Genomic DNA, 21,351 nt, shown 5'->3' with positions numbered 1-21,351 from the left:
GTCAAATAGAGTGGGTTTTTTTCCACAGTGCTAGTAAATTTAATAAATAAGGTTGAAAGATTAAATTCTTTGAAAGGTTGCATTATTTGAAACTCAGATTAGTTCAGGTCACTTTGAACTGACATTTTTTTGGTCAGTATTCTAAATGAGCCAATCCCAAAAGTAGTATTTACAGAAAGATTAATTTTGAAGAGTTTGTGATATTTCTTGGTAGATTTTGCTTGCTCAGACTCTGAAGGGTGTTTGAGGGGATGACTTCCTCTGGGGGGGATTTCATCTTAACAGTAATTAACAGGGCGGCCCAAATCACTTGGGCTTTGTGTCTGAACTGATGCATCGTTTGGTAGAAGAAGCAGAAAAACAGTGTAAAAGGAGCAGTGTGCTCCATTTTTCTAAACTCACCTCATAGTTTTCAGAGCAGAATGTGTTTTCTCACAAGTATGTGTCACTATAGGACATGAAACAACACAAATGCACGCACTGCTGTTCTCAAGGTGAAAAAAGGGAAGTTTATTTTCTGACTCTAACATTTATAGATTTCTAAAAGTGACAGTGGATTGGAGGGTGAAAGTGCCACTTCTCCAATGACACTGGACCAATAGTCTATTAAATTTCTCTTCTATTAAAAATGCAAAACAATAAGTTATGTACAGAAAGTGTGTAAGAAAGTTTGTTACAAGAATGTAAACATCAGAAAGCTTAGAAAATCTTTAAAAATCACGACGACGAGTATGCAGTTGGATGCACATTGCTTAGTGGGTTGTTGGTAAATACATTGGTTGTTCCAGTGCATGTGAGTGGACACACACAGCAGGTCCCAATGGATAGATTTTGGGTTCCAGTGGATAATTAGTGTGCTGATCACATTAAAATAATAGCCGTTTCAAAATGGAAATGGCTGCCAAGAGCATGGACTGCTTGTTGTGAGATATATGTTATTTCTTAACAAAAAAATGCAGCTCAGTAGTACAAACTTACTGGGTTTATGAGTTCTGCTTGCCCAGGGTGAGGAACAGGTAGGACTATCAAAATTCCTTTGCTGCTAATGGAATCACAGGTCTGGGGCACAGCTGAATAAACTGGACAAATGCCTGTTTCATTAAGCCATCATAACAAGATTAATATCTGTTAATAAAAGGCTCATTTTTGTCAGAGCTGAGATTTTTTTTTTCCCACCTTGGATAACAGAAAGCTTTTGTGTAATCTACAATTACATTGCGTAGAGACAATATTATACTTGAGAGGAAATGCAGTTGAAATTTGTATCAGAGTCAGACACGGCCCAATACTTCCCCCTTCTGATGCTGTTTATATTATTCCAAAGAAATTTCCTCTTAAAGGATGGTATTGATATTTTAGTGGTATATTTTGCAAAATTCTAATAAAGCCAGTGAGGTTTTATATGCTAAAAATGTACAGGCCAGCTTAAATAATGGAAAAAGCCACAAACAGCCCAAATTCTTGGACTGCAGGATAATTCATTCTTGGTACACATTCTTGTTTTTTAAAGTCTCTTAGGTGATTTCTGTTTTTCCTCTAAACCTCAAGAAAGAAAAGTAAAATGAAATCAGATGCTTAGATGTAGAGGAGGTCTTCCATGTAGTGTGATAAGTGGAGGCAAAGGCTCCTTACCAGCAGGGAACTGGCAGCAGCTGTGATGAGGCATGATGACCAACAAAATCCAGGTGATTCCACTCTCTGGGGTTGAGTGAGGAGCCCTTAAGGAGGAATACCAGCAAAGGAATACCTCACGGGAGCCAGTGTGGGAAGAGAAGCTCGTGAGGGCAATTGTTTGAGAGTTGTAGGAACTCCAGGAACTGTATGTTTTGTAATGTTTCACTATTCAGGCCCTTTCCTTGGAAACTATGTGTTGATTTCCTTTCCTAAGCAGCTCAGGAGTACAAGCTCGATGTCTTGGCCAAGGAAGGAGCTTGTTTTTACGTGAGTAAATGACTCCCCTTCCAAAGGGAGACTCCCTTGAATACAGAAATGTGAATTTGGCAGTGATGATGGTGAATTGAGGGTGTGGTATCTGGAGAACAAATGGTATTTAGAAAATAGGGTGGTAGTCACCCTGGAGGAGAAAGCTTTAATGCTGTTTGTGGAATGGTTTTGGAGAAAGGACTGAGTGCTATGAGAGCAGCAGGAAAGAAAGCTCAGGAAATTGAAGGAGAAAGACCAAGAAATCCTTAGGAATGGCAAGCACTGATAGTGCTTAGCACAGAGAGCTTGTTGCTCTTAGGCCTTCAAGAGATTAGGATTTTACTTCTACAGTAGTTCAGTAGGACAAAAGGTTTAATGTGGAGAAATAGAATAAAATTTAATTATCCATGTATTTGATGTCAGTCTCAAACTGATCTGCATGCTCTTCTCTTTCACTTCTTTGTGGCAAAGGCACTTCTGTGTTGGCACTCTTCACACCTAATAGAATTGGAAAAGTTATGTACTTGTTTAAAAGCCTTAGGACAAGGGGCACATAGTAATTGCTTAAGAAACTTTCAAAAGTCGAAAAAAAGACACTGGCGATTGTATTGCTTTGTATTTGCTCAGTAAATGAGAAACACAAGCTTTTTTCCAGCTATTTAAATTTCTGATTTTTTGATGCAGTTACAGTATTAAAATGTCTGGGAAGCCTGCTATGGGATGGAGTTTTTTTTTTAATTGGAATACTGATAATGGTGCAACTCACATAAGTGTTATATAAACTTCTGACAGAAAGGTTAGCTCAAATCTGAGTGACTTGAGGTCCTGTCATGTTGTGACTTTGAGTTTTCCGTCTACTTTTTTCCATGTAGTATATATGTATGCTCAGTTTATGGGTTTTGGAGGCTATTTTGTGTAGTAGCATTAGGTTGATATTGAAATAGGTCATTAAGAAGGATATCTAAAATATTGTGTTGGATATCCTGCAGTGGCTGAGAAATAGCTTGTTCCTGTCTTTAATGATTAAAATTCTATACAATGGAACCCTGGGACACAGGACACGATTCTTGACTGACAGAAATGGGTGCAGCTCTAAAGACAAATTAATTCTGTTTATTAAAAAAATACTAGGAGACTTGCTCAGTTTTTATTTTTTATGATTATTGCTATGCATTTTAAATACTTTTGTAATACTTCTGTAGGATTATCTCATGGACTCAAGAAACTCCCAAGGCAATCCTCTGTTGTAAATAGGTACTAGTTCATGTGTTTGAACTGGGTGAGATTATTCTAACTCACCCTGAGTGACAGTTCTTGCCCCAAAGCTTTTAAATGTTTTTTACAAAAGGTAATTTTTTCATTCTGAACTAAGAATATTCTGTTCCCTGTTTATATTCACATTACTTCTAGGAAGCTCCTTATGGGGTTATTTTCCAGTCTTGTTTTTCCACCTTACGCATTTTAACTACATTGCTCAGCTGTATTAATTAGCTTTTCCATGATTGTATTCAGTACTTACATGTATAGTTTGGAGCTGGTTGAGTGCACAAGAGGTTGCTTTTGGTTAAAACCTCTGCCATGGAGGAGATAACAGCTGTACAGTAGCAAATCTATAAAATAGGCAGTGATTACATACCTGCCCTCTTTTGTGAGGATATTGCAAGACCTCAAGCTGGCACAAACTTAATAAAGCATTCCTTGTGTGTTTCTGTTGGACCTGTATAGCCTGACTTTTTTCAGGAAGCCATAAAAGGGATAAGAAGGGAGCCGGAAACTGTAGCAGGAGTATTAAGATAAAGAATTTTAGCGAGGCCAAAATTATACAGGAGAGTCACAGAGATAAAGAAAACAATAAGAGTTGTGCTACATAGCAGGTGGTTTAACATTTTCAGACTGTGTAAGAAATGTTGTTTGTTTATATTGCAAGGGTTTGTCATCAAAAGCTCAAGACAGAATTTCCTACTATTATTTGGTTTTCATAATTGCATGCTGGACACTTCCCTTTTGAGTGTTGGTACTTGGTATCTTAAGAAAATTAGAAAAAGTGATGCACAAGAAGATTAGGTCAGATCAGACAGAAAGTAATTTCCAAGCTGACATTTAAAAAAAAAAGAAAATATTAGGAGAAGGATAAGAATGGAGGGGGGAGGATGAAGCATTTCATTCCAGAAGCATCCTTAACAAAGGAAATAAACACTTGAGTAAAGTACCAAAGAGAGGAAGAAATGTTGGTATTGCCTTTTCTCCTTTCTACAGGAGTTTATAAAGTTTTCTTTCCATATGTTTATCATCAGAAAGTAATAAGGAAACTGAAACCATAATACAGATCTGGTTTTCTGTCCCTTTATCCCTAATTAAGGTCTGCCAAACCACCATTAAATGAGAGAAAGATGGTGAAATCCTAAAGCTGATATAAATGCCTAGAAAATACTACTTACCTGGGCTTCCAAAACTTTAAATCGTTTTTCTTGTTCTTTCAACCCACTAAAATACTTAGACAAATTATCCACCCTGTGGAAGCAAAGCAAACACCTTGAGCAAAAGGGAGAGGCTTCAGAAGAAATCATAAAACACAAACCATGTCTAACTTTACTATACTCATAGCCCTTCACTGCAGCTTTGTGCTGCTTAGACATTCCACAGCCCCCTAAAAGTTTTTTCCTTTAAGGTGTTCACAGAAGTTTTTTTTTTTTGTCAGAGCACCATCTCTGGAACACTCTCCTGCACCTGTTGCCCAGGGACTCACAAATGACAGGTCAGGGCAGCTATTCAGCTTCTGGTGAGGGCCACTTAGCTTCAGTTGCTGAGGAAATCAAGGGCAGCAGAAAGGAGCTGCTCTGTCTTTTGAGCTGCTTGTGTCTTTCCTACCTGGAAACATCAATACCCAATGGAAACTGATCCTGGTGTGAGAAATGAGGCTACAACAGAGATAAGCCACTTAAAATTTATGTAAAATTTCATTTCTGGAAGCTGGCTTGACGGTCAGATGGCTTTTTTACCCTGCAGTCCACAGGGATTGCTTAAGAAACTTCCACATGCTTGAGTGCCTCCAAATCACTGAATTATCCCCATGCTTTCTGCATCCTTCACCTGTTCTCCCTTCATCCTTCATCAGTTCCTTATTCCTAGCATCTGATTCCTCTTAGGGTTGGCAAATCCCTCTCTGGTTTCTCTTAGCTACTCTTTCAAAGTTTCCCTCTCACAGGCAATGTTCCAGTCCTATCTATGTGAAAGATCTTCTGCTGGGTGGATCTAATGCATTTTGAGATTGGTTCAGTGCAGCCAAAGTTCAAAGAATCACTTCCTGAGGGTTTCCTAAGATTTCAAAACCACACTGCTACCACCTAAGAGCAAAAAGAAAACCCATGGGGGTAGTGGTGTTCATCTGAATCTCTTCCAGTCTTTCTCTGGCTCTGCTACACCTGAAATTTTGTGAAGCCAGATGGATTCTCACTTTTCCCCTCCAGTAACTTCATCTACAACGTACCATCTTTATTATATAAAGGATATAGTACCCTTTGGAAGCAATTGCACATATATTTATTACATTATCTCAACAATCAAGCTCTCACTCCTGGGGTTTGTCAGTGATCTGCTTATGAGAATCAAGTTTAAACCTATATAATAATTCTAAATTATTATGAATTAAGGGTCTATGTGAATTAGAGGGAGAGGAATATTTTCCAAGAATGGAAGTATGCTGTTCTGGTTTCCAGCTACTCTGTGAGTTGGAGGTTTATTTTGAAAAAAAGCAGACAGCATAGGAACATTTCCATGGTACTTTCTTATTATGGTAACTTTCACACTCCTTGCTTCTCTATTTGAAGTCTGTTTTATTGTAAGAGAAAACAGCTGGAATATGTGTTGGAAGTTTCTTTAAGTAGTGCTTTTCTGTCTTAGATGTTTCTGTTCTCCCTGCATATAACTGCTTTGTGTCTCACTTCAAGGTTTAAACCTCTGAATAATAATCTAGGACTTATACTTTATCAGACTAAACCAATTCAAGTGATATTCCTAGTGGGGAAATACAGAGAGGTACACAAATGGAGACTCAGTCCCATGCCATAAAGGCATAAGTATTTGTTCTTCTGCATCTGTGGCTAATTCAAGGATTCTTAAACTTCCATTCAAAAGTCTGTGTTGCATTCCTACCGGGGATGAAATTGTGTGCAGCAGTCTAGCAAACAAACTTGTTTTCCACCATTTTCTTTAAGAATAAGATTTTCATTGAGCTTGGCCACAGATTTGGCTGGATCTTGCAGGTCTATAATTGCACATACTTCAGGAGTGACAAACACTCTAACATTGTAGTGATGCTGGCCTCTCACAGTTTTTCATGGACTCTGTGTTTCCTAACTGCATTCCAGTTGGACTCTTTATATAACCTTTACAAGAACTTCAGTGCTGAACTCACTGAAAGCTGAAGGCTTGCAAGTTACTCTTTCTGTGGGTCAGAATAACTTACTTATTAGATGTGGCCTTCAGCCTTTCTTCATTGCTTTCTTTCTTTTCTTGCTCAAGGTTTACGAGATAATGTTCTTTTTGCACCAGCTCCCATGCTATGATTTTTTGATCAAGACCCACTGGAAGATCTCTTTCTGTAGGAAAAATAAGATAAGAATTATATTTAACCCCTTTTTCTCTGATACTAGTAGTGAAAAGTTGCTATGCTAAAGGAAGGGGTTTTTTAGGGTTAATAATTACTAAAACTCGGAAGCAAGTGAAACAACTATTCCTTAAACCTATAAATTTTCAAAACTTCAGAAATCAAATCCCTGTAACCCATTTTATATTGGTACCTTTGTTGTAATAACTATGATGCATCAAGAAATGCACTGTAGGAAACTGTTTATAGTTAAACTCCTAAACCTTAATTTTTTGTTTGTATTCTCCTGGCACTCTTTGTTAAAAATAAATTGTAACTCTCAGCTTAAGGAAATCCTCTTGCTGTGCTGTTTTGTGTATGCACCATGTCCTTGGAGAGAGTCAGGCTCTAGAGTTGCTTGATCACATTTGTTAACAACTCACCCAGGTGTTTTTTCTCGTGTTCCATTTTGTTGAGGAGCCTTCTGAGAACCAGAGTAATGTGGTTGATAATGATAAATGGTGGTGCTAAGGCAGGCCGGCCATGGTATTCAACAATCAGGTTGTAGCGCTGCACTTTCCAGAAGATGTCTGTATTGCCCTGGACAACTTGAAAAGTGTAACTGTAATTTGAGGGAGGGGAGGAATAAAAGCATGTAACTCTTTTCACCACAACAAGCTCAAGATGAATATAACAAAATTTAGGCCTGTGTTTACTTTAAAAAAGGAACAGCAAGGTCAGCAAGTAGTGTTAATTTAATCTAAAGTTTGCGCAAATTCTTAGATATTACAAGAATTGCAGTTGCAGTCTTCAAATGTTAAAAGCTACTCTTGTTTTGTTTGGCATTTTTGGGGTTTTTTTTTAAGAAAGATAATTCTACTTTTCTCAGGAAATATCAGCAAATGCCACACCAGTTCTTTAACCAAATGAATCATTATTAACTGTGTTGACAACAAGCATTTCCCTGATGTGTAAATCATCCACTGTAAAGTCTGCCAAGTTTATGGCTGCTGTGCACCTGCAGATTTGTGGTTCCACACAACTGGGGACTCAGACCCTTCTGTGCATGTTTAATCAAATTTTTAGCAGTAAAAGAGTCTCCAATGTGACTAGAGTAAGGATAATGCAAACTTAAGAGCTGTCTGATCACAGGATTCTGCCTATCAACCCCCAAGTAATATTCATTAGGAAAATTCGAAGTGTATTTTAAAAGGAATAGCCAGCAGTGAGGTAGAAATTGTGGGCATCCACTTAAGGTTTTGCAGCCTCTGTCCTGTAGGTAGTGAAATCCCTCTTGCCTGAACATAGCAATCAGGAGGTTCATGAGGAGGACGTTTGTGACCAGTAGGAAGATGACCAGCAGGAGTATGACGAGCCAGTTGGCGTAGCTGTTGGGGCAGGATGGCATGTTCTCCTGCAGAATCTGCAGGGGGTTAAATGTGCAGTTCCTGGGATATGTTCGTGATGCTGCAAAGGAAGATGGAGGAAAAAGAAACACAGCATTAGGATTTGCCATAACTATTCTTTCTTTGGTTTTGTGGAAGTGTAGTCGTGTTGTGTACATAAAAAGACATTGCATTGTTGTGCAAGGTATTTGCAGCCCTAGGACACTGCAGACCTCCACAACTTGGCTGCTCATTTAGTGGCAAGATGTCTGTCACAGCTAGCTTTGTAGTAGTGTTCATCATAAAGGGGATTGTATTGAAAAGGCTGTATCCTTTTTAGACTAGTTTTGAGTTCTCAGAATCAAACCTCCTCTGAGTTTGTCTTCCCCCATATGCTGTGTCCTCATGCCTGACACGTGGGTTGGAGGAGAAAACTCAGTAAAAGCTGGGAAGGAGATTGGTTCCTCGTTCAAAATTTAAATGCTTTGTGTATCTGAGGTTGAGATTAGGAAGAAGGTCTGGTTCTACTGCATCAGACTAGAGGCCTACTGCTGTATTCTGTCTCCAGCTGTGAATCAAACCCACAAGTTTAGAGTAGCATAATGATATTTACTTTTTTTCCCTAGTAATCCTTTTCCCTGGTGCTACAGATAACCCCCTGGTTACATTCATTAGAGCACGAGGCTATATCAAAGCTCACCAAGCTGGGATTTCCTTCACCAAGGGCACTAGCTTATACTTATCTACACTGAATTTAATTTGATGACTCAGCACTCATGAGGCTCCTCTGCCTCTCTTAGGTGTCAGATTTTGTCTTTGCTCCCCAGTGATGTAGTTTTGTCAGCAAATTTTGTCCACATTACCCCTCTCCATTTTCATGTATTTCATAAAGATGTTAAACAGAATAAGACCCAGAGGGCCCTAGGATGAATTAATCCCTTCTGGAAGTTGCCCATGTAATTGGTTCTTTTTTTCCTCTGTTACTCTTAACCATTTATTTACTCAGGTAGAGACACCCACTGGAGTTTCAGTGGAGAGAAATGCATCTCTCTAGGGAGTGCTATGCCTGACTTTTTGGCAAATGAGTTGAATTATATTCCAGAAATATTTGTTTCTTTCCAATTACTTTCATGGAAATGGGGTGACTGATTGCACTGTACATGCTTACACCATAGGTAATTAAAATGGACATGAATCACTTTCCTCTCTCTTGTCATTCAGGTGTTTTGGCTTTTTGAAAACATGCTTTTTCTAACTAAGCACAGTAGGCATGAGAGAATGCTTACTAGTTTGCTTCTGTCTGTGGCATTTTTGGGATTTATTTTATATTGCTCCACATTTGACTCCCACTTCATTATTGTTGTGACATATAGCACTGGCTAAATGCTGTGGTGTTACTGCAGACTTTCCTGAGAGGTGGGTGACCAGTTCTGTGTTTTACCTGCTTACCTATCAGAAATGTTGCCTTTGAACTTCTATGTCTAATTATTTCAGTGTCTTGTGATTATTTTAATGTTGTCTTTTTTGCAATGCTGCACATAAGCAATTACTAGCTTTATTTGATTTGGGCAGCTTTATCTCCAGAGTAAATAAATGCTCTGGAGTAATTTTATTTTAAAATGTGTTTGCTTATGGGCACAGCAGTACTGCTTTAACACTGTTGCATTAAACTACTGCCAAAATGTGTGGAGGTGCTGTTATTTACTATTTGAGTTTACAGAGGGTTATCTAGGTCTAGGTTAAACTGAAAGGAAATGGATTGAAATGAAAGCAGGTATGCCAGCCTTTAAAACTGCAAATCCTTGTGTATTTCTGAGAGCTTATCTAAACAGGGCCAGCCCTTACACTCTATTGTAACTCCACAATGCCCATTATCTCTTTGCAAATACGCTATTTGTGTGACAGTAGTGTGTAAGCTTTGGCCCGTAGGACAAAGGTTTTAAAAAAGCAAAATTAAAAAAGGGCTCTCGGAAGGAACTCCATGCTCTCATCAGAAGTGTGCATTCAAAAATGGCCAGTTTAGGGGGAAAGAAGTTTCCTCACTGTCTATTTCATCCAGTGGAATCTGGCCAAATATCTGAAGGTAGGGACGATAAAGAACCCTTCTGAATATCCATTCCACTCGGCTGTCGTCGGGATGGAGCAGAGCTTGAGTTGTCACACCGTAGGCAATGAGCCACACGCTCAAGAAAAACAGAAAGAAGAAAACGTCCTTCATCTACAAAATAGAGGGGGAGGGGAGAAAAGGAGGGGCAGTGACTGTGATAGCATAGCCAAGGAACAGTAGTATTTCTGTATGAATATGGCTCAAATAATTCTGTTTCTGTACAAGCTTGTTTAGGTTAAAGGAGGTGGAATAGGATACAGTTCCATGCACAGAATTCCTCGTCTTACCTTGCTGTTACCGTATTGTCCGTGGCCTGTAGTAAGCATTCTTTGATAGGTCATTTAGATAAAGACACATTTTAAACTAAATTCTTGCTTTCCAACCATCAAACATTTAAAAATGAAACATTTTAAGTGACTGTCACATTTTATCTTTTAAATGCATGTTTTCTGTGAGCTCTCAGTACCACGGACTGCTTTCCTGTGAATCACAAGAGTTCTTCTGCAGCAGAGAATCCTGGAAGCAGTCAGTGCTCATTGATGAGCACTGAGCCACTGATACAGCAGGCAGTAAAGGCTGCAAGGATCAGGTTCCTTCTGTCTTCAGTTTTCAAGCTAAGTGATGCATCTGAAAGATTCTTTTTGGGGCTTCCTGCTTTTACACATTGTGTTTGTCTACAGAAGCAGAAGTAATTGAATCCTAAAACACTTACTTAAAAAAAAAAATCTAATATGAATATCAAGTGCAATAATTTTTCCCTGGTGGAAGAGAAACACTTCATCCTCTCCCCATCTGATCTGACAGAGTTCATTAGGGACTGTAGATTCCTTTCAATTAGATTATTGGATTGTACAGTTACCCAAAAGCATAGGCATTTCAGAGCTCCAGGATGTTACTTGGAGTTCTGATAAGAAGCATCATCTCTAAGCCAGGCAAGACAGAGTTGATATCTGACTTCCATTAATCCATTTTGTTTTCTGGGTGATCTAAAATTTAGGAATGCTGCAGGGCTGTAATGGTATCATGGTGACAAGTCTGGAACTATTTTTTTCCAATCTGCAGTCTCTCTGGAAATGAATATTGTTCTGGAATTTTAGCAATTACCAGACCTGTTTCAGCAAATCTGAAGCAAGGGTATAAAGGGGAAAGACAGTAAGAGACCATCTGGGATTGCTTCTCTCTAAAATAAGGGAGATGATTTTGCTTGAACCCTTGAACCCTTCAGGCAGGTTTTATTTACTGAAGTAACCTTCACTGTTTCTTCCTTTGATGTAAGGTTCAACACTGAAATACCAAAGCTGAGGCATTGTGTTGGCTTGGGTGGGGCAAAGATGAAATGTCCCTGGTAGCACTTTTTCTAGGCTGCTGGTTATGTTCTTGTTTGCATCTTCCCAACTCCAGTGTTATCCTTCAGGACTTCAGGTGCCAGCAGAGTGGGCACAGGTAGGAGTTGTTCAAGGCCCTGATTTAGCTTGGCAGGCAGCAAAGGAAGGGTTAGGAGCTGTAGCTCTGACTTGTTCTCTCACAATAGAAGTCTGCTAATGCCATAAGTTAGATAATGAACAAGAACAAATATTTATTTGCCATTTACCCTTTTGCTAGTCCAACCAAATGTCATCTCAGAGTTTCAGTTATTGCATTTGTAGACAAATCCAAATAGCTTGGTAGTTATGTTTATTCAATGTATGGATTTGTTTAGACTGTAGAGCTTTTACTGAGTTCTGCTGTGAGTCACAAATCAAATATTTGTAGATTCTGTAATGGTACTTACAATTAGATGAACTCTATCAATCAGTTAGCATGAGCTAATTGACCTGGAGGATTAACATGCCTAAATAAAAAGCTACTTCAGCATATTAATGCATACTCAAGCGCAGTAGCTGTAATCCCAATGTCTTGTTTCTTGCACGAGAGCAGTAATAAATAAAAATACTTCGTCAACATCTTCCAGCATCTGCTGACAAAGTACTAATATGTTTTCAATGTAGCTAAAAACTACAAGTAAGAATAACTCCTGTAGGAAACTTGTAACTATCCTTTTTCATTGATTTTTTTTTTTTCCCCACACTTGCTGAAAAAACATGATTTGTTTCCCCAGGTCATTTATTGGAAGCCCTGCCCTTCTGTACATGGCCTGTCATCTGCCTGAGGTCTTTGCCCTGGATGCACACAGCTTAGGAAGTAGGAGGAATGGCAGTAAGGCAAAGATTGCTCTTTGTTAGTCATATCTGAGGATAAATTATTAGGTGAGATACAAGGATTCATAAATTGGGACCAGCTTACTGCATTATGGAGGTCTGTGAAAGGATCTACTTCAAACATTCCATCTATAATGGAATACAGGAATATGCAAAATGACAGGCCTTAAAAATGTAAATAGAAAGACAGACTATAAAGTTATTTCCTTTCTAAATATAAGATTTCATACTCTCTGTTTCTTAGAAGGCACAAGTATTTATTTGAGACAAACTGCACGCTTACCATCCTTTCCACAATTATGATCTTTGGTCCAAGTTGTTTGTGAATTGCAAAAATATGGATAAGTCTAAGTGTAAACACCATAAAATCAATGGCAAGTATTGTACGGCCAGCTTGAAAAGTTGAGTTCAGCATCCTGCAGAAGACATGGAATGAAATGTCAGCTCACAGCAAGTACTGCTGATGTCTGTGCAGTGATGAGAAATAACCAAAAGATGGAGGAACACTCTTTTCTCTCTCTTGGCTTCAATGAGATTTATTAACAAATAATAAAAAATAAGGTACTTTGAGTAAAAGGGATTTCAGAAAACAAACAAAGCAGAGCTTTTCAGTACATATGTTTGAATATATCAGTTTTAGAGGCTCCTACTGCAGAAGCACATCTCAAAGCTTGTAAAAATGAATATTAGAGCCTGTCCTCTCATGCACATGAGACTCAGCTGTCAGTTGATGTGCAGAGCCCTTGCTACTGATGCAAATATATACCTGCAGATTACTCCAATTATGAAGAGAAAGATGGTCACCATATCACATTTATTCCAGTTATCCTCCACATACCGTTTAAATTTTTTCATTAAATTTGTGTCTTCATCTGTATAGAAACTCTGAAAAAGAGAAATAACCATTGGTATTGATAGCTTTCCACTTTCACTATTTCCTTCTGAGTTTTAACATAATACCTGTTGCCTCTTTCTCTTTCATTGCAAAGAGCAAAAACAAATTCTGAGTGTAACAAGGGGGAAAAAAGCAGTTAAACAATAATACAGCTTCCAGGCAGTGTTCAGTTTCTAGGCATTGCTGTGAACAGATTTGGCATTTCTGTGCTGGAATTTTCAGTGAAAGCACATTTGATTATCTAGGTAAGGAGTTGGCATTCTTAATTGGGTTTTAGCCTGGCAGTCTTCATGTTTTACAGGTTTATAATGAAATGTTCTTTGATCCAGATATTTTCCATGTCCTTCTCTGTTAATGGCCTTGCTGCATAATTTCAAGTAAATTGTGACAAACTTTCCTGTCTCTTTTGCTTAAATAATGAACGCCTACTGGTTCTTCCAGAGTAAATGATGGTAACTGCTTTTTTTTGCGTCTAAAGAGCTTTGTGGAAGCCACAGTTGCAACACACTTGCACCACTGTTATTATTTCAGTTTTTAAACTGAGCACTTTCCAAAACCAGTAATAGGAGACTAATGGAGAAGGGCTTTTGGAGGTTGGTGGTTTTGTTTGGTTGGGTGTTTTTTAAGAAAAGCAAGCTTAAAAGAGATCTGCTAATATTTTGAGTTGAAAATTATTTTAGGAAAAGCCACGAATAATCTGAATTCATTTACTTGTGATTTTTAAACAGTCCCAGCGGGGAAGAATCTCCTAAAAGGATGTAGAGCTGTCTGCTGTGTTTCCAGGTGTAGATTATAACTTCCAACTTATTTTGTTTGTGGTGGGAGGACCTAGTTCTGTGGAGTGAAATCAGAGAGGGACTGTACAAAGCAGAAAATATCTGAATGCTGGCAGCCCACTTGACTTGGCTAAGGCTGCAGGAGGATGGAAAAATAGAGGTAGAGATGTGTAGGTTTATATGGGGGAGGAAGAGCTTGCTCTGGGAGAGAGAGGGGAGATGTTTAGGATAAGGTAAGTTGTGTGTTGTTCTGTGCACCTGACACTTGAATTGTCCAAGCCTGTACAGTTGTACAGATTGTAAATCTATTGCAAATATTTGCTGCAGCTTTTGCTGTGTTGGCACTAAGGTGATGCAGGTTACTCACCTGTCGGATCTCTTCCAAGACAAGGGTAAACACCCAGAAGTAGAGTACAATTTCCTTAACAGATGGACCCTCAGGTGGAGGTGGTTTAAAGTCCAGTAAAAGGACATAAGTAAATAGAAAGAGAAAAGCAAAGTACATTATAACATTCCCCATAAACACAGTTACAGGAGCACTCCAGAATTTTCTCCACCGGGTAAACATGAATGTTGCCCATGCTGTGTTTGCAGAAGGGTTCTGTTTTTCCAATGTGTCATTTCCTCTGCAAACCAAAAAGAATACATGTTTGGTGACAATCTCCTAAAATTAGTTCATGGGAATAGGCTCGATATTATTCTATATAAAGCTTCTTGTAAGGTAGTAACAGGCAGATGCTGGGGCTGGCCGAGGGGGAAGGCTGTCGAAATCAGGGCAATCATATTACCATAGCAGAAATATTTCAAATCAAAAAGAAGGTTTTGAAAAACAAAGTCACATTAGAATTATGTGAGCATTTTTATTTTTTCAGTTTAGTTGTATTAATTTTATTTGTTAACTTCATTGTGTTCTGCATGGACTGCAAATGCAGAAGGAGAGGAGGAAGGCTAATTGGTCTTTATAAACCTAAATAACAGGAAAGAAAAGAAAAATGCCAACGAATTGTTGTCAGGTCTTAATTATTTTGGCTTTAAAATTTCTTGCAGTGTTTGTCTGTGGAAGTTCTTGTTGTTGCTGTGACTTTGAACTTCTGACCCAGTCTCTAAGTGCTGGATCGTATTAAGCCTGTGTTTCTTGACTATCCTTGCTGGAATCTGATAGACCCACTGCAGAATACCTTGTTGCTTTGCATAACTGGCATCTTGCCCTTTGTGATTAAATTAGAGTGATTTGCAAAATAGCAGTATAGAAGCCTTTTAGCAAAAAGAATTGACATCATAAAATATGTATTAAGGTAGTCTTTGAGTGGTGTGGAATGATGCAAGTATTTTGGTAACTGAAGGGAAATTTGACCTGTACATTTACAGCTGTTTTGCTGTGTTTTGGAACATGAAGTGGTATCTATTGGTAATGGAAAATATCCTGTGCAGAAAATGCAAGTTTGATAGCAATTTGATCTTTGTGTGAGGATTTGTTTCCACATAAAATGCTCTCCTGTGTAAGCTAGAGATGTTATTGGACCTTTAATTTTGTGATTCTTACTCTGAGAAGTTTGATCTCCAACAAAGGATGTGCACACTAGGGTATGTTTTCAATTTCACCTCACAGAAAATAAACAATGACTCTTCGCTGGTTTTTCATTTCCTCTGACGATCTTGCTAATTATTAAATACATTTGTTACAAGGAAAAATTCTCTTTGTGGCCAATCTTTTCTATATGCCTGATTCTGTACAACCTCTCAATTTATGACATCATGAGATGCATTCCCATGGTAACACACTAATATCATAAACAGATAATTGCAGCTTTACTGTAAGATGCTGAAATAGATCTGGGACAGAGAGAGCCTCTTTGTTAAAATAAATTGCTAGGATAATAGCAATTGGAACATGGAATATAATGACCAAACCATGCTGCACTCAGGATATGGAAGTGCTTTATGATATTGCTTACAAATAGTTCCCAAGAGGCAGATGCTTTTACACCTATTTTATAGGTTAGGGAGGGAGAGAGAAGAACTAATGATTTTCTCCAATATACCAGCAGTTAAATGCCAGAGGTAAAAATAGAACCTAATAACTCCGACTTGGTCCTGGACTTCATACTGCAGCTGATGCTTCCTCCCTACCACTGTTGGCATATTTCTGGACTCCTCTTTAAATGGAAAAGCTAAGTGGCAATTTAGCACTATTTAGCCATTAGGAGGACTTTGTGCCAATCAAAAGTCTGCTTATCCTGACTTAAGTCCTTGTGGTCTCCCAGGTTTTGGTGATAAGTGTGTGGCAGAGGTATAGGGGGGATTCTGTTCTGAATCAAAGATCTGACTGACCACAAGCAACTGAAAAAACCTTTGTGTTCAGTTGCCCATTTTGTGGTGCTTCCTCTAACTCATAAGGTTCCTTGGGGTTCATCTGTTAAAATATAAATTAGGAGCGTGAGAAGCAGAGTCAATGTGAAATTCCCTGCACACCTTGGTAAGAAAGTACGCAGTGATGCAAGGTTTTGCTGAGAACCTTTCTGCTCAGCTCAGTAATCTGATAACTTCCTAAAACCCATTGTGTATTAGTCATTATGGGCTGATGGGAATGTTAGGGAATGCTATTTGATTCCCAAGTAAATTCCTTGTTCTTTGTTCTTAATTTCTTGTAGAAATTACCTGCTCATAAAAACTAACTGGTGTCTCCTTAAAGCAATGCTGTTTACTTTCCTATATTCCTTTTAGAGAGCAGTACAACAACAGCAGTACTCAAAGGGCACAGCAATAATCAAAGGGCACTTCCTGAGGAGTAATGACTTTCTTGGGCCTTCAGCTGTTCCTTAGATCATGAACTGATGATCTAAGGATGATGGTCACTAATACACAAGAAGTGTCCTATTCTTTGTTGTCATAAATCTACATTAGCTGAAGGTTTTAAACTTACCTATCTTCTTCTTTGGAGAAAAACAGAGTCCTCTCTGAATCCAAACTGTCCAGCTCTCTGAATGGCTCTGGCTCATTCTTTGATTGTTTTTCCTCACTGTAAGGAAATAAACTCATTAGTTAAAAGATGGTGCTTAGCCATTTTTCACTACTGAATTGGCATCGACGCAGAACTGTGAGCATGTATCTTGGATCTGCTCTGCTGGGGAGCTGTTAAATTGGGCATAAACTTTATCTTTACAAATTCTGTTTATTTTTAAAGAGAAGGCTGAAGTCACCCTCAAGATTCAGAGAAGTGGCAATTGGCCTGCTTCACAAAAATGGAGCAGGATGCTCAGTTTCCTCAAAATAGTTAGGGTTTGAGCAGAAGTAAACCCCTCAGTCTTAGAGGAGACTTGCTCAATGCTCCATTCCTAGTTACTCTTAGTGGCAATTAAGAAGGGAAATGCCAGAAGCAGTAGGGGACATGTGACAGTTCTTGCATTTCCAGGAAAAGGAGGCAAAAAAATGGAAATTTGGAAAGGATTGTTTTGATTATGTATAATAATTCAAACCTTTCCACAAAAACTTTGCCAAAATATCATATTAAATGAATCTGTGAGTCTGGCAGCCAGAAGGTCATCTTTAGTGATACTGGCAGAAGGCAAATCTTAAGTCAGCATTGCCAAACAAGTTTTCCTCTTGCTTTTTATGTAGTTTAAGACTTAAGAAACATGTATTTCATAATAACATGTAATTTCATATTGCTAATTCTTATGATTTGTAGATGATTCTCTGAATGTTTGAGGTTTTTCTAAAGTTTCAGATCCACAATTTTTATGACCACCTGAGCAGCTTGGCTGCTCTTTTTTTCTTCTCTGTTTTTTAATTTTATTTAGTTGATTGATTTTTGTAGTGCAGGGTTTTTTGGTTTGTTTTCTTGGTGTTTATAGTGCATGGACTCTTTCTCAAGAAAACCTAAGACTGTAAGGCACTGAATTTGAAAATCTTAATTGATTTTGATTGACTGATAATTTAATGTCAGTCCCGTGTTTTTAAGTTTGACTTGTGGTTATCAAGGCTTTGGCTGATAATACTGCTTTGTGATGGCTGTTTTCCTTGGATAAGATACTGAGGTTTGAGCCAGGCATCTCCAAATCTAGAAACAAATAGTGCTACAGCTGCAGATATTCTACACATTGCAGTGTAAAATCTGGAGCTGACAGAATTCCAACAGGCTTTCCTGTGGACTGTGAAAATAGAATGATCTCTGTGAAACCGTGGCATTGATCTTTTAAGCATGGCAACAGACACTAGCACAGGACACACAACTCACTCAGCTCCAAAGAAAACTGATTTGGTTAGGTGATCTTAGGTGTTGTTAATGTTTTAATCACTTCAGGGAGAAATTTTGAGTCTGAATATTTTTTATGGCTTATTTTTCATCACTTACTTATTTATCTCTTGCACCCAAATAGTTATGTTTATACCTGAATGATATTAAATTGGTGTAGATTAGGAAAGGACACCAGAATGCACAGATTAACTTGAGGATCTGTGTACTTGTAGACATATCTCCCCACCATATTTTTGTCAGGAAGGCCTGAAAGTCAAGACAAGAAGAGATGGCTTTAATAACAAAAAAAGATGAAGCACACCTATGTTCAGTGACTGCTAAGACAGTGAATGCTCTGAAAACCTCACAGCTTCAGAGCAAACAGGTTCTCTGTGTGTCCTTCTGCAGATGTGGAGTATGCAAAGAGCTATTTGGAGACCAGTGGAAAGAACAGCAAGCCAAATGGAATTAAACAACATCTGTAGTACTAAGGAAGCTCAAGTCAGGCACTGGGAGATAAAAGCAGCATCACTCTTAATTTAGCTTTGTGTATGCAGAGAGAAGTCAGGTTGTGAGAGCAGAGCTGAATAGTAATTTAATTTAACTTTTATCAGCGAGCTCTCTCTTGAATCTGAACAAAGAGTTACCTCACATCTTGGAGCAGCTTCATTATGCCCCAGGCAGATTTATAGTGCTTTTCTGATGCTTCTCTGTGAGCAAGAAAGGAATAGAAAGCACACGATGGATTAAGGGCTAAACCTTCTCCTCAGCACCCTGCTCTGTGTGCCAGCTGGATGAGAGGGTGGGGAAAGGGGAATTGTGCTGCTTTGGCAAGGACATGCTATAATGTCCTTTTTGTCTGTTGCTAGGGGGAGAGAAGAGTCCCTTCACTGAAAAATGGTTCTCAGGGGAACACATTCATTGGGGTTGTTCAGTCCCTGCATTGCCCTCCCCTGTGTCCAACTCAAGACCCTGGGGGCACGTGAAACTTACCTGGACACCGTCATGTGCAAAGAAAGACTTTGCATCTGCTTCTGTGGCCAGCTGAAGGCACGTGGTTTTGCTCCAGTACTGATTTTTCCTCACCAACAGAGCAAATGCTCTCTCCTCACTGTTGTGGTAGCATTCACTAAACAGTTCTGCCATGTGAAGGAAACACAAACAAAAAATTTATCTCTTGGGTGATCCTCTTACACTTTGAAGGATGAGTTGTCATGCTGTCCTCACTGTCCTGCACAGACTAAAGAAGACAAGCAGCCCAGCTTTGTCTTGTAGACAACAAATCCTTCATTTTGAGACAGCTACTTGACATAAAATAATATTAGACTTGGTGGAGTGTTATGGCGTAATTGTTTCCAGAGAAACTGGTCCTGGAGCTTAGAAACCAGGATAAATTTAATGAGTCAAAAAAAAAAAAAAAAAAATCAAGATGTTCTCATTAGACAAAATCTGACTTCTCATGTCTGCACCATTCTACTGATTCACTTGATTATCTCAGTACCTTTCCCAAGCCAGCCTACACCTTGTTACACTGTGAGGGGAAAAGTCAAGTGCACTTAAAATTATATATAGACATCCTTTCTAGTTGATGTGGTATTTATCACTCTTAAAGAAAGTTTGCTTTGCATAATCCAGGCCAGAAATTAAAACTGAGAATCTGATCTAATACTTATCAAAGGTAAGAAGCAGAAATTCTGTCTATTGGATTAGGCCTCATAATTCCAGGACTAAATTACTCGAGCCCTGTAATTATATGAGAACCTAATTTTTAATTTTTGTAAGTAATTATGGCCCTGTGAGAAGAAGGGAAAATGTGATCTCTGTGTAAATAATGCAGCAACGCCCGCATGAGCCTTCAGGTGCTTGATGAACTACCTCAAAGGAACAGGAGCCCCTGTGTTTGTTTCCATGTGGGGCACCTTTTAAAGCCCTCTCCTCACAGCAGTGAAGGTGTGGATTGGACTGAAGTCAGATCAGCAGAGAAGCTTGAGTGCAGACATCTGTTTCTACAGCGAGCAGAGGGGCGAGGGCTCAGCATTCCAGCACTGCGGATGCCTGGATCTGACTGCTGTAGGGAGGGGCATCGTCTGCTGCAAAACCAGCCTGAGCCTCACTGCAGTTTGCAGTGCACTTGGCCCTCTTCTGGGTGAGGTAATCTCAAATTATTTTTAGCTGCAATGACAAAACTTAAAACTTGTTGCTCTAGTGGCCCTTACAGAGCAAGCTGGATATTGCAGGAAGAGCAGGCTGCTGTGAGCCTGGAAGTGTTTTGGCTATTCTATCTTTCACATCACTCTAACACACCTTGTACTAGGATCAGACAAGTAAAATACCAACAAGCAGCAGGATCTGTGCATCCCAGGGGGCCTGTCTTGGAACAGAGTTTTTTTCCAAAACGAGTGGGTTTTTAATCTTTCCTCTGTATCTGAATGTTTGGGACTGCCTGTGCTGCAAGGCTGTTAAATTATTCATGACAGTTGACCTTTTACGACTGAAACTGTATTTTTTTTTTTTTTTCACTTGCTTGCCTTCCCATGGCAGTTCCTTCATAAATTTTCAATGCCATTCAAAAAGTGCCATTACTTACCCACAGCAAGCTGCTCGTACTTGGCCTCTTTCATTATACAGGCTGCTTTGGTCTCCGTCTCCAGGCGGGACATCTCTTTCAGGATCTTGCAGGCTGCCAGAGCTGACGCTACACCCTCCTGACCCTGTAGCATCGAAAGGGGCGCTGCTGCCACCCTCCACTGGAGGGCATTTCTGAACGGGGAAGACTCCACTATGCAACGCATCGAACAGCAAAAAGTTCGTGCCTTTCAAGAGAAATCTTCCCTCCAACACAGATTTGAAAGCCGAAAATGATGATCAAAATGGCAGTTTTGATGATATTTGAGAATTGAAACCACATGTAGTGGATGCCCTATCCCTGGCAGCGTTTGAGGCCAGGCTGGATGGAGCAGACCTGTCCAGTGGGAGGTGTCCCTGCCCGTTGCTAGGGTTTGGAGCTGGATGATCTTTAAGGTCACTTCCAACCCAAACTATTCCATGATTCTTTATTGGTAGTTCTTGTGCCTTGTAAGGCTGGAGACTTCTGGGTCCAGGCTCTTAGAGGGACGTGACTTGGGATAGCAATCAAGGACAGAAAGGAGAACAATATGCTTTGGAAATAGAGCATCACATTCTCCCTGTGCCGAGATAGCTCCACCATGGCTGTGCTGGGACAGAGATTGTGGATGCATCACTGC

General features: G+C 39.2%; 1 protein-coding gene across 1 annotated transcript in view; it reads right to left on the bottom strand.

Moving 5' to 3' along the window:
• Positions 1–2,320: 2,320 nt before the first annotated feature.
• TRPM5 (transient receptor potential cation channel subfamily M member 5) overlaps positions 2,321–21,351 on the bottom strand; it is a 35,643-nt gene continuing 16,612 nt past the window's right edge. The window contains exons 11-24 of the mRNA XM_059849031.1: positions 20,694–20,817; positions 19,100–19,245; positions 18,261–18,373; positions 16,793–16,888; positions 14,237–14,495; positions 12,965–13,083; positions 12,482–12,614; positions 9,937–10,111; positions 7,807–7,975; positions 6,952–7,130; positions 6,389–6,521; positions 4,362–4,434; positions 3,443–3,533; positions 2,321–2,421 (exon numbers count right to left, since the gene is read on the bottom strand). Of these exons, the coding sequence (XP_059705014.1) occupies positions 2,321–2,421; positions 3,443–3,533; positions 4,362–4,434; positions 6,389–6,521; positions 6,952–7,130; positions 7,807–7,975; positions 9,937–10,111; positions 12,482–12,614; positions 12,965–13,083; positions 14,237–14,495; positions 16,793–16,888; positions 18,261–18,373; positions 19,100–19,245; positions 20,694–20,817 (1,911 nt within the window). The remainder of the gene's footprint in view (positions 2,422–3,442; positions 3,534–4,361; positions 4,435–6,388; positions 6,522–6,951; positions 7,131–7,806; positions 7,976–9,936; positions 10,112–12,481; positions 12,615–12,964; positions 13,084–14,236; positions 14,496–16,792; positions 16,889–18,260; positions 18,374–19,099; positions 19,246–20,693; positions 20,818–21,351) is intronic.

Source organism: Haemorhous mexicanus, chromosome 6 (assembly GCF_027477595.1).
Source record: "Haemorhous mexicanus isolate bHaeMex1 chromosome 6, bHaeMex1.pri, whole genome shotgun sequence".
In the NCBI taxonomy this organism is placed as follows: Eukaryota; Metazoa; Chordata; class Aves; order Passeriformes; family Fringillidae; genus Haemorhous; species Haemorhous mexicanus.
This window is presented reverse-complemented; position numbering and strand designations above follow the sequence as displayed.